This window comes from Pinus tabuliformis, chromosome 6 (genome assembly GCF_031772625.1).
Source record: "Pinus tabuliformis cultivar Carrire ecotype Pingquan chromosome 6, CPIR1, whole genome shotgun sequence".
NCBI lineage: Eukaryota > Viridiplantae > Streptophyta > Pinopsida > Pinales > Pinaceae > Pinus > Pinus tabuliformis.
In genome coordinates, this window is record NC_142292.1 from 1,322,222,871 (window position 1) to 1,322,236,537 (window position 13,667).

The following is a 13,667-nucleotide window of genomic DNA, read 5'->3' on the forward strand; positions in this document are numbered from 1 at the left end:
GCAGCAAGAAAAAGTGACTGATCCTCCAAGCTCCACTGAGCAACAGGCTCAGACAGTGGTGCCTCCTAGAGCAGAAACTACTGTTGATACCTCGGTCCTCCAAACCCCACAAAAGGAGGACTTAACCAGGAAAAGGGATAGAGAGACTCCCCTGACTTCATCCATTAATCGGGGAGAGAAAAGACAAAGACTAAATGACTCCCAAGAGGATGACATAGCAGTGAGGCAAGCAATGGGCATGGGCCCACCCAGTGGAGAAGTTTCAGCCAGTTCATTTCAGCATGAACATGATAGAGCTATAGGAGGAGAGGTCAGCTCCTCCAGCCAGCACAGAGAAGGACAGTCAAGCATCAAACAACAATTTATTGACATTAAGAGGAGGAGTGATCCTATTAAAATACGGTTGTACGATCATTTGCTGAACCTGGCTCCTACAAATCAGCAAAGACTCATGTCTGCCTTTGATGTAAGTGAAGGCAAGATGATCATGAGTCACTTCATGCCCACAACACTGCATCCTCAATCTACCTCGGATTACCTAAGAACCAACATGGAGGTTCTGGCCAAAGACATACACCCTATGGATAAGATTGAATTACATAAACAAACTGGTGAAATGGTGTATGCCTCCTTGGCAGGTGAGACATTGGAGAACTACAAATTGAAGAGCAGCCTTGATAATACAGCCTCTCAGCTGGAATTGGAGAGAGCATCATCACAAGCCAAGGACAACAGGATCAAGTCCTTGGAAGAGGTAATTATCGAAATAGGACATGATCCTAAAGATGTTAAGGGTATCCAAGAACTCCTGAAGATAAGGGATGCAGACATGGCGGCTTTAAGAAAGAAAATCAAGCTCCCAGCTACCATCCATCCACAAACAGATGAGGTTGCCCAGCAAAGGCAGGAAAAGGATACTACAGACCTGCTGGTATCCCTGTACAAGGAGCTGGTTCGAACTCAAGACCAGCTAGGACAATCAGAAGCTGCAAAGGCAACACTACAAACAGCAATGAAGCAAAGAGAAGAGGGCCAACCCTCCCAGCCTTCTCCTGTGATAATTTATCTTGAGGAAGTCCCTCCAACAACTACTCCTCCTCCTCAGCAAACGGGAACTACAGCACCATCTACAGCAACGACTACACCAACACCAGGACAGACTCCCAGTCTGGATATGCAGAAGCTACAAGCTGAGATCCAAATTCTTGAATCCCAAATGAAAGAGCTTGATGAAGTCAAGAAGACTTTGGCCAAGGTGAATGAAAAATTCGACAGAAGCAAGCAGAATGAAGCAACAAAGGAGAGAGAGATAAAAGCTCTAAAAAAGAGAATAGCTGAACTAGAAAAAGAGCTTGCACTAGAGAAGGTAACAGCAGAACTAAAGGCAGTCCTCTGGAGTAACATCGGTCGATCCATCACCAATCAGTGGCAGTACATTGAGACTATGGATGAGCAAATAGCACTCATCACCAAGGCAAACAAGGAAATACACAGAGCAAGAGCAAGCCTTGGCCACATGCCAGATGCTGCCAGCAGAATGGTCAATGTTTTAAATAACAAAACTACCTCTCAACTAGCTGCCATGGGAATTACTAACAGGACTGAAACAATCTCAGTAGTTAAACGAGTCCTGACACTAAGAAGCCTAGTTGGAACACTGGAGAGGAGAACACAGGACATGCAGACTGAAATCAACAAATTCCTGGACAGATTCCTGGCATTACAGAACAGAGGCCTCCCCAGCATTTTAAGCAGTGTAGGAAGACTGCTCACCCTAGAAAATTACAACAAAAGGATTGATGCCCATGCGGTAGCACAAATTGCAAAACAGCCCAGTACCTCAGCAGACACAGGGCCAGCATCGGGGCAGAATCTGTATGATAGGGTGGATAATCTGTTTTTTATTATGAATGAAATTGATCATCTGTTTGATACACCACCGAATTTCTTTAAGTATACTGAGGCAGATGAGACTATGGGGGCAATCATAAGACACCAATTGCCCACACAGGAAGAGTGGAGGAATCTGACACAGGTAATCTTATCAGGTCCGAACCCATGAGGTTGGTTTTTTCTCCAGCACATGAGCAGTCATACGCAGGCACAATTTTGATGAATAAAATCTACAAGGAAGAGGCAGAAGCTGAGCCAACTCAGCAGAGCTATTCTCTCACCACTGCAGCAGTCACAATCACAGGTGACAAACACAGCATACAGCGCACAAGCCATAAAGTCGGGTTCTCCAGCATTTAATCAAAATATCTCAACCAACTCAGCAGATCCCAAAGGCCAAAATATCTTCTGACAGAACATTAAAGCGCCTTTATTTTGTATTCAATGCTGTAATAAATTTCTGATAATAATATCTCAAAGTTGGTAAGAACATTAAGTCTGAGATAACTCAGGACTCAGATATTTTTGTAAACAATCGCAAGTATATATTGGCCCCTCACAGAAGCTTAAGGGGTTGTTGTGATTTTCCTTTTGAAACTCTCACTTGCTGTAAAAATTCTCAGAGAACTAATACAAAGGAAGAATGGAATTTCCAAAGCGTGGTGTATTTGATGCGTTGTGATGAATGGTGAATGTTGCAGGATTCCAGAGTGTTTCATAAAACAATAAGTTTTCTTAAATCTCTGTATTACATGTTTTCGAGTCTTTTGTTCTCTTTTGTTGTCTAAATATTTTACACTTAATAGCAAAGTAGAAGAATAGTTCCAGGATTTAGTCACCGATTACCCTGAACTCAAACTGAGCTATTATCCATGTTTTCTTCAGATACAGTAAAAGAAGTGTAATTCTTAGTTGCTGCACTTTAAAACTATATCTTTTACAGTGATAGATATTCCCAGGGATTCAATTTTGCCCCTGAGACATCCATCCTTTTTCTCATAACCAGTTTGGTGAAAATACTTAAACATTTAGTGAAAATCCTTAAATGCTCTCACTGCTTGTTTTTCCTGTTCGTGTTATAAATCAAAATCTGTTCTATGAAGTATCCAAACGGCCCTGTAAGTTTCACCAGTTCATCTCAAGATTTCTAGACACCTACTGCTACAGACTCCATTGCCCAATGATACTTGACTCTTTGAATATTACATCACAAGAGATCTGAAGGAAATTCTTCAACCAAAACATAAACAAAACCTGTGCATAATAGCTAGCCTAAAACCCTATCATAAACAGTTACAAATCATAAAGAGAGAGCCCTCTCTGATCACAGTTTGGCTAGAAACAGTGATCCAAAGATTGGTTAGTGGTTACCCCGGCCGTATTCCCTAGGGAGTCATAGGGAACAACCTGGGTGTTAACAGACTCCACCAAGCTACAATTTGGAGAGAGAATTCCATATTAGCTACACAAAAGACCATGGATGTAACAATTGACGAAATCTTGTTGAATACTTAATGTAATATCAGATTAATTATAATAAAAAAAATGGAACATCCAACACCATGGTTAAAAGTGATTTCTCCACATGGAACATATTGTAACACAATTTTCTTCTTTATCTCACCTTCCTTTATACCAAATTCTAGTTCGAGGGTCTTCCATGCTTCCTAGGAAGTTGTAGATTTTTTTGTCTTGCACAAGGACTTATCAGCCAATGCATGTTTTATAATATCCAATACTAAGGCATCACATACTTCATCATATGGGTTATTACATTTATACCCAATCAACTCTTTACATCGAAGGAAAGTTTTCATTTTGATAGTTCCCAAAAATTAAATTTTTTACTAGTAAATTTTGGAAGTGTTAGCAGATCTATCTTGGTCAAGTCATCCTCAAATTGTTATACTTCATCTACTTGTCTTTTAAATGCCCTGATTATTGCGAGAACCTCTATGATCTGTTTGAAAAACTTTGGCTCTTCCTTTCAATTTCTTTTCACATTTTTCTCTAGTCTTTCTTTGTGACCCATGACTATCGTCTTTCTTTTGTATTTTTCCTTCTTTCCTTATTATGTCAGCCTTCTAGAAATGAAGGTCACACACACTTGATTATCTTTAAAACTAAACATTTTAGCCTTAACTTTAACGGTGGCCCCCAACAACTACTAGCAACTTTTCTAAGCTCTTCTACGCAGATTCTTATGGAGGCTCATGGCTACAATTTACAGTGGAGACTACTTCTTTGGTCAGTGGTGGTGGCTCTTTGCTCTTGATGTGGTGGCGGCTCTGTAGGATATTCACACTAATCTTTTAGTAGTTGGGTTTACAAACTCTCAACAAGCTCTAGTTTATACTTATGGACCAATGGATGCAAACTTCGATTTCTAGGCTACTAACAATAGCCAAGGCTGTTAGTGGAAGTAGCTCATGACCTTCTTAACTCCTTTGGTTCTTTGAAACCTTAATATGATATCACTGGTTATTTAGAGGCAGAGATAAACATGCAAACACAATACAAGTAAGTACACAAGATTATTCTTGAATAAAGAAGTTCTATTCATTAATTATTCTCTCATATACATCCATCGTGTCAACCATGAGTATATAAGCACTAAAATTTCTAAATATGGAATCATGCAAACTCTAACTTTCTTTTCCTCATGCAAACTATGACTTGACACTTTAACTAAACTTTTCTAACTTCACTTTAACATAAAGCAACATTTCACTTTTCCTTAACTTAACTTTTCTTGGCAAGGCATTAACATTTTAGCCCTCACTCACTCGACTTCTCATATCAGATTTAACTTCCTTTTCTTCACTTAACTTAACTCTTCATACATTTCATGCATACGAGAGTACTTACTATTTCTATCAATCGATGATAGTAAATCAAATAAGAAATTTTGGGATAGGTTTGTATGAATTGTGTGCTCTTATAATTTTTGAAGTGCTATATGAGACTATATTTCTTTTTTTTTATTGACTAGCAGAATAGGCAACGGCGGTGGTATCATACTCGCGTTACACGAGGTCGAATCCCACCAGATGCCACTATAACCTCTAGGAGGAACTGCCCAACCCCCAAGAACGGCCCTCAAGTAAGACGAGACTCAAACTCGTGACTTGCACAGCGGCACGGACGACTTAACAGATTTTCTGCTGGCCACGAGACCAAACCTCTGTGGGCTATACGAGACTATATTTCACATGGTTGTAACACATTTGAATATTTAGGCCAGTTAGGTTGTTGATTCTATAACACTACTTTCATTCCTATCATTTTCATATTGGTTATGTTAAGGCATAATTGTATGGAATGATGATCTACATACTTCAATAAGTGTTAAACTTATGAATTTTAATAATCGTGAAATATAAAAAGTGAGGTGTAGTATAAAATCATGTAGTTTCAGATTGACAAAATCGATGAGTGAAATGAGTCATGATGCACCACAAACCTATAGTGATGGGTCATCTAGGTACGCTAAGTTAACCTCCAATGTGGGTGACTATAGGGGCATGAAAATGACTTTTTAGGTTAAATTTAAGTTTATGCTAGAGGTACTCTTTCAACCTCCTTCATATTTTATTTATATATCTCTCTATTAAATGAGGAAGATAAATCACATAGTTGTTATTCCCTAGTTTGAAATGATAACAATTACTAATATTACTTGGTTTCTTAATAATTAATTCATGGTTTTCTAATTAATAGATAAAAATCTTTACCAAAATATTAAATCAAAAAATACTAAACTGCATTTTATATATATGTGTGTGTGTGTGTGTGTGAAGCTTTAAAATGCATATATAGATGTTTTTTTTATTTTTTTATTTCTTTATGTATATTTTTGAAATATATATAAAAAGAAAATATTTAATTTTTTTTTATCATATCCAATTTCTGGTCAGTTTTAGTTGAAGTAATTTAAAGATTTTCCCATATTTAAAAATAAAATAAAATTAGCTCATAGAGCATAACTCAATTGATAATCACCTTGTTAGTATGTATTATGTAAAAGTATGAGATTAAAAGTTAAAATCCTTATGAATTACGCCAACGAAAAATAATAATTTTAATCTATTTATTTATTATATTTTTAGAATATGGCATGGATATTGTAATTGTTTTGAAATTAAATTATCTTTAATTTATTAATTTATTCAATTATTAATAAAAATTTCAGATATAATTCTATTCCAATTTTGTGTTTAATTAAAAATGATTAATGAGAAAAAAAATAATATAAAAGAAAGAAATTGGTATGATTAAATTTCGTGCGATTTGAATATTTATTTTAAAAAATTTAAAATATAATTATCAAGTTTTCTCTGATCCAAGGGACAAAGAGGAATTGATGTCTGAGAAATCTTGGGAGCAAAGGTTGTGGCGTTATTCAGAGTTGGTTACCCCCAAAAGGAAGAGCCCAACAAATCGTTGTCTTTATATAGGCTAGTGTGAATATTAAGTGAAATAGAAACCTCCTATAGCCACGAGACAGTAGGAGCATGCAAGCTAACAGACTTAGTGAACATGGTCATAATCAATTTTGCACCTGTTAGGTAATATTGTCTTAAATTATATCGTTTTGTCTTAATTGTTAACTGTTTTAAATGGATTTAGTCTTTATTGTCATTGTCTTAAATATAAAGTTTTGTTTTAAAATATTTGTCTTAAAGTGTTTTTGGCTTAAAATATTTTTGTCTTAAAGTGTTTTTGTCTTAATCTCTTCTGAAATATAAAGTTTTTCCTTAAAACCGTTTTAAATGGGTTTTGTGTTTATTATCATCGTCTTAAGTGGCCATTATCTTAAATATAAAGTTTTGTCTTAAAATATTTTTGTCTTAAAGTGTTTTTGTCTTAAATATAAATTTTTGCCTAAAAATATCTTTATAACACACTATTTTTGTCTTAAATTTTATATTGATATTAAATTTTAATGTAAAATAACTAAAATAAAAAGTAAGTTTTTATGACAAGATTTTTTTTGTCGTTCAAAAGATGTCTTAAAAATACAGTTTGTTGCGACAAGTCCACCTAAATATCAAAAACCTACTTAGGTTGTCCCAAGTCTACCTAGGTTATATTGGTCTACATAATCGATCAATACAACTATGCCCAAATATACTAAATATATGTAGTTGTGTCTCAACTCATTTAAAAGAAACTCCATTAACTATAGAGCAATTCACCGTTTTTGATCCACGTGTTCAACTCATACATAGAAGGCATCCCAGCTTATATAAAAACAGCATAGGTAATACATTAATCTATCTATTCCATCAAACAAACGATATCTAACATTACAACTTTCTACAACAACCCTCCATCCCGACTTGATAACAAGCCTACTACAATCTACACCTAGATTTCTTGCAATCTTACAACCTTCTACAACAACCCTCCATGCCCAACTTGGTAACATGCACACTACAATCTACCAGTAAATTTCTTGAATGTTACAAGTAGATTTTACATAGCTAATTGATACTGAATATCTATCATTATTACTATTTTTACTATGGTTAAATCCATGAGAAAAATATTATCATCCCCGTCATTTCTTAGTCCTACGAGGTACGTTTTCGTATCGAAATAGATTTTTATTAAAAACTTTAAAATTAATATTACATCATTTATATATAAACATATAAAATATAAAGCTGAGTAACAATACACATAAATCCTTGACAGCAGGCATATAATAACTACATCCTAAATGAAATCAAAACTGCAAATATTATAATTTCAAACATAACAGAAATGGAGAAGTGAAATGGATCTCTGGCAATCACGGTGAAGAATAGATTTTTATTAAAAACTTTAAAATTAATATTACATCATTTATATATAAACATATAAAATATAAAGCAGAGTAACAATACAAATAAATCCTTGACTACAGAGATATAATAACTACATCGTAAATGAAATCAAAACTGCAAATATAGTAATTTCAAACATGACAGAAATGGAGAAGTGAAATGTATCTCTGACAATCATGATGAGGCTCCCTGCAGCATCCGGTGAAAAAACATCTCCATGTTTTTGTAGGACGATCCGGGAACCTGACCTGCTATGATTGCTCTCTCCCTTAGCTCCGATACATTTTTCCTCATAATTTTCACTTCCTCATCTTCCAGATTCATCAGTTTCCTCACCAATGCCTCCACATTTTCTCTGGAAACCTCCTCGTTCATCTCGAGTCCCACCTTCCAGACACGATCAACAAATCTTCTGTTTGTCTGCTGTTCCGCAAAGAAAGGCCAACAAATCATGGGAACGCCAGCGGCTATGCTCTCAATCGTCGAGTTCCATCCACTATGTGTCAGAAACCCTCCCACAGACGGGTGAGACAGGACTTTAGTTTGCGGTGCCCAACTAACAAAGCAGCCTCGGTCCTTGCATCTCTCCATGAAATCCCGAGGCAGCACAGCAGATTGCCCCTGTACGAGGTCGGGTCGGATAGCCCACAAGAAGCGTTGGTTGCTCGCCTCCAAACCCCATGCAAACTCTATCAATTCCACATCTGAGAGAACTGTAATACTACCAAAGCATACATACAGCACTGACGATACTCTCTGTCTGTCCAGCCAATCAAGGCACCAAGTTTCCTCTTTCCATATGTTAGTGTTCACTGTTGTCTCCCCTGCCGACAGTAAAAGAGGTCCAATTGACAGTACTTTACCTGACAATTTATTGTTGAGGTCCTTCAACACCGGCCCCTCTAAATCGTCGAAAGTGTTGAGCAAAACCAGTGAAGCCTGCAGCGTGTTCTGTGCCTCGTTTTTAAGGAATTGTAACATGAAATCTGAGGGGTCTGCTACTGTCAGGAAGGTGGGCAGATCTTTCAATCGGACTTCTGTCATTCCAGGAATACAGGAGATGATTTGGTCCCTGGATTGATCATGGCTGTCATTCTCCTCTGTTCAAACGATTAATCACCGAGGATTAGTAGAAGAAAAATGTAGAGGATTAGTACAAGGAAAAACTATAACAGCTATTCTTTTGGGCTACAGGATTATGCAGGTTATAATAAATTTTTTTTTGACTATGGCGAATGGGTAAATCTTTGGAAAAAGTAATCTGAGCACACTTCAGGATCAAATCGGTTGAGGTTAAGTCGATTGCGGATCTGCAGGATCCTGAAATGGGTGACCTCCCCATTTCAGTAGGATTCCAAAATAGTTCGTAGGATTCCAAAATAGTTCTAGAATTGTTGACATAAAGATGCCTGTGGATCAAACCTTGTAAATCAGTTTCAGTGGGTGAGGATGTTATAAAAGCAGTGCCATATCTTAATGAGATTGCACCGGTAAAGAGGAAGGAGAAAAATAGTCAGGTTAGATTTAAATATATATGGATGCTATTCTTTGTGGGGTTCTTCATGGAGCATGTGAAAAGAGAAAATTGGATGTGGAGTTTTTATTAAAATCAGTCCAAGTTTCTCTTATCATTTTTGGTAGGAGGCAAAGGCACTAACAATATAGAAGAGGTTATAGCTTTGTGGGGTGTGTTAACTGCTGCAAAGTGGCTGGGGTTTGAGGGATTGTAGGTATATGGTTGTGCCAACGGTATGATAGATTGGGCCAGATAAAAATCCTGTTAAGCTTCATTTCTTCCAGCACATCCAATTTGGTGATATCTACCTAGAACAAAATAAGATCGCTGACCTTCTGTACAAAGAGGTATCAAGTTTTTTTCGCGTTGAAAAAGAACACCAAATACCAAAAGCTAGAGAGATTATCAATTATCCTTTAGCAGCCCATTAGGGATACAAACTTGAATACGCAAGGGATTCTTTGTCCGCCTTCCGGAATGTAATGGATGAAAAGTTGAACACGACGAACACTCGATACACATTTTCCGTTATGCCAGATATTATTTCCCATTTTGAGTTACATAACAAAATCACCAGTTCATTCAGCGCAAGCGACAAAATGTAGCTACTTAATAATTGCGGACAAAATAAGAGGAAACAGCCAGCTATTGTATGATTCACACTATGATTGGGCAATTTGTTCTAAAGTGAATTCAGTTAACCATTCAAAACGTATTGGATAATTTATTGTCAGATTAATTCGTTTGACAATTCAAAACCTCCACCTCTCTGAAATATGGATACTATGGAAAATTCTCAGAAATGCTTACTATCAAACAATCCTTCCCACGAGAATCTCACATCTGTGATTATCTTTTACCTGCTCTTACTGAGTATTCATTGAGCTTCAGGGTGGCGTAGGGTTTTTGACAGGAATCAAATTTGAATACTGCTTGAAAATTTTGAACAAGGAAAATTTACAATCTCAATAATATTTATAAGTTACAATCTAAAACTAATATGACATTTTTAAATTTATTACATCATCAAAATAACTTTTTGAAAATCTGCCAATTAGAACTGAAATCTTAAAATAATAGAAAAATCATTAGAATGACCTTTTGAACAACTGAAAATGGCGCGCCTGCAACAATTATTGGGCCACCTGATTCGAAGTGAGAAACGATTTGTCACATGGCTTGGAATACTAATGGAACATCCATTGGGTGGGTTTCTAATCTTCCTCGTAGTAATGGAATTTTAAAGTTCATTATCTTTTTTAACCATTTTCTGCTACAAAATTCTACACAAGACCTAAGGAGGCTTGGATACCTTTGACGGGAATGTAACCTTCATCCATGAGCAGAGGTATATGGAAATAAGCAGAGAAACCGCAAGCACTAGGTGTCCAGAAGGCGACCCTCGGAATGCCATATTTGTCGGCGATCTGCTGCATAAAAGAGAGAGAACCATCTGCAACAATGAAAGAGATGGGAGGAACGTTAATGGCCGAATGCTTCAGATTTTCAACAATTCTTTCAACTTTGGGAGGGCCATGTTTCACCAGGGACTCGCAGAGTTCGGCAATGTTGAGGGTGCGGCCGTGATCTGGTGGAAGGCCATCAGTAAAGCTCTCGAATCTGATCTTATCAGAAGACTTAGGATTGAGGCGTTGGTGGTTGAAATCTGTGTTAAGGAAGGTCACTAAAACATTTCTAGAGATGAAAATTTTGGCCAGCTGCATAAAGGGATTTATGTGACCCTGAGCAGGAAATGGGAGTAACAGTGCATGAGATTTTCTACATTCCATCTCTGCAAACAAAAGCAAAACCCAGAGCTTCAAAGTATTTGTACTTGAATGGCTGGTCTTCCAAGTTTATGCATTTCAGAAATGGTGGGAGAATTTATTAATCTGAAGTTATAGTCAAATATGTCGGAAGACCGACTTATGACGATGACCGTATGACTGGAGAAATGGTGGGAGAATTTATTAATCTGAAGTTTAGTCAAATATGTCGGAAGACCGACTTATGACGATGACCGTATGAATGGAGTCTGATTACAGGCCATATCGATCAAATTCTGTTTGTTTCCAAACAAAATTCTTACTTCGAATATTATTCTTCATTGAATCTTCCATGTTCAATGGAAGATATTACCCAGATAAAGGGTGCCGCCTTTGATTATAGTTGAATATCACTACACACCCGCGGCCAGTTTCGAATCCTGCGAGCTGCTACAGCATCATATGTTGTCCCAGTCAGTTTAGAATTCTGCGAGCTGCTGCAGCAGTATATGTTGTTTTGATGATGGCTTTTAATATATTTGGATGTGTCAGTGGATGTGTAGTTCTGACACGCATTTGTAATATATGTAGCATTTGTAATATATGTATAAAGAAAAGAGGGCTCATAATGTTTCTAAAAAAAAGGAGTGTCTATAGTGCGACTTTTTGGAGATTCCGGTGACGGAATCCGGCCAAAGAAATTGACGTTAAATCTTCATTTGTTGCAGTTAGAATGGTTTTTTAACTGCATATTTGGATTCAGCACCCTGGAAAACCCTCGGACGCTTTGATTGTGCAGAAACTAGCTATCAAACTTGCGATTCCAATAAATTTCTTCAGAAAAACTTCCAAAAATCACATTATAGACAACTAATAAAAAAACTAATCTTTCCCATTTTTTAAATATCACTTCAATGATTGCGTCCACAGACAACAACTCAATCATGGATAACTCACAATTCAAACCCGAGTAGAGATAACTCACAATTCGAACCTGGGGAGATAACTCACAATTCGAACGCGGGTGAGGATGTCATTAATACACCGTCCCTACCCGCTTATCAATTCGAACGCGGGTGGGGATGTCATTAATACACCGTCCCTAGCCCCCTTATCTCGACCGGATACTTACGACAATTTTTTTAAGTGGGAGTTGCACATATCCATCGGTCGTTAACGTAGAAAAATGTCATTAATGCACCGTCCCTACCACCCGGGATCTCGACCAGATACTTACGGCAATTTTATTAAATGGGAGTTGCACAGATCCATCGGTCGTTAACGTAGAAAAATGTCAGAATGATAGCGAATTTTGGGTCCATACATTCATTAAGAAATATTTGTATCATCTTCAAAGACGATGGTCCAATAATATCCTGGAAGGAAGATGGTCCAATATTATCCTGAATCAGTGTTCGAACACGTCTCCCAGCTCCGTGTGGTCGTTGCACCTTCTCCACATAAAAATCAATTGAAAACGTAAGGTAGTACTTTTCTGATGATAAGGGTTACACGACTTTCAGTTTTGCGTCAGTAAAAATTATATGGTTGATGCATGAAATCTAAACTTTATTCAGATGTTTCTCACTTTCAGAGAGGGTTTCTTTTTCCAAAGTGTGGTTGAACGATGGGATATATATAGAATTACTATATATCTATTTTAATTGCGTATATATCAAGATGTTAGAAGGATTAAATTTCAAATTTAAAAAAGATTTATAAGATTTATTCTTTAATGTTTGGTAAATATGTTTTTAAAATAGATCTAAAGTAATAATTTTTCATTGTTTATATTGTATTTTTGAATATTTTATCATTATTAATATTTTATGTTAAAAATAGAAAGAGTTGCATATTTTCTTTTTATTAAGAGGTAACTACATTATTTTATGTTTAATTATTTTTTCTTTTAGAACATTGAAATATTTTATTAAGGTAAACATTAATACACACATAAGATTGATAGAGAGAGTTCATACTTAAATATGTTAGTTAATATGGATATTTGAACAATTTGTTTAAGTTTTATATTGAAATACTTATAAGAGAAATATAATTTTTTTTAATTACTTTATCTCTATAAAGTTAAATAAAATTATATTATTTAAGATAGACATGCAAATATTTTATTTACTACTTGAAGAGTGAAAGTGAAATATCAAAGAAACAAGTAGAATGAAAATGAAACACTAGATTTTTAATTATTTATTTATATGGTTATTTAATTTTTTATTTTTTTTTTGGATGACATTAGCAAAAAATTATTATTATTATTTTTTGAGGATGTGACATACTTACACGTCCCTTATACATTGTAGAATGGGCGTCTTGACAATTTTTAATTATTTATTTATATGGTTATTTAATTTTTTTTCTTTTTGGTTTTGGTTGACATTAGCAAAAATTATTTTTATTATTTTTTGAGGACATGACACACTTACATAGGTCTCTCATACTAGATTGTAGAATGAGCTTCTCTTCTATTTTTAATTATTTATTTATATGGTTATTTAATTTTTGTTTTGTTTTGGTTGACATTAGTTAAAATTATCTTTATTATTTTTTGAGAACCTGACATACTTACACGTCCCTCATATTGGATTGTAGAATGAGCCCGTCTTATATTTTTAATTATTTATTGATATGGTTATTTAATCTTTG

At 35.8% G+C, this 13,667-nt stretch overlaps 1 protein-coding gene across 1 annotated transcript; it reads right to left on the bottom strand.

Annotated features, from left to right (window-relative positions):
• Window positions 1-7,690: 7,690 nt before the first annotated feature.
• On the bottom strand, window positions 7,691-11,153 carry LOC149263484 (7-deoxyloganetin glucosyltransferase-like). Its single transcript, XM_089426343.1, has 2 exons — window positions 10,553-11,153; window positions 7,691-8,824 (listed from the first exon to the last, which is right to left on the bottom strand). The coding sequence occupies exons 1-2, from the start codon at window positions 11,028-11,030 to the stop codon at window positions 7,899-7,901; spliced, it is 1,404 nt and encodes a 467-aa protein (XP_089282469.1). The 5' UTR covers window positions 11,031-11,153; the 3' UTR covers window positions 7,691-7,898.
• Between the last annotated feature and the right edge of the window lie 2,514 nt (window positions 11,154-13,667).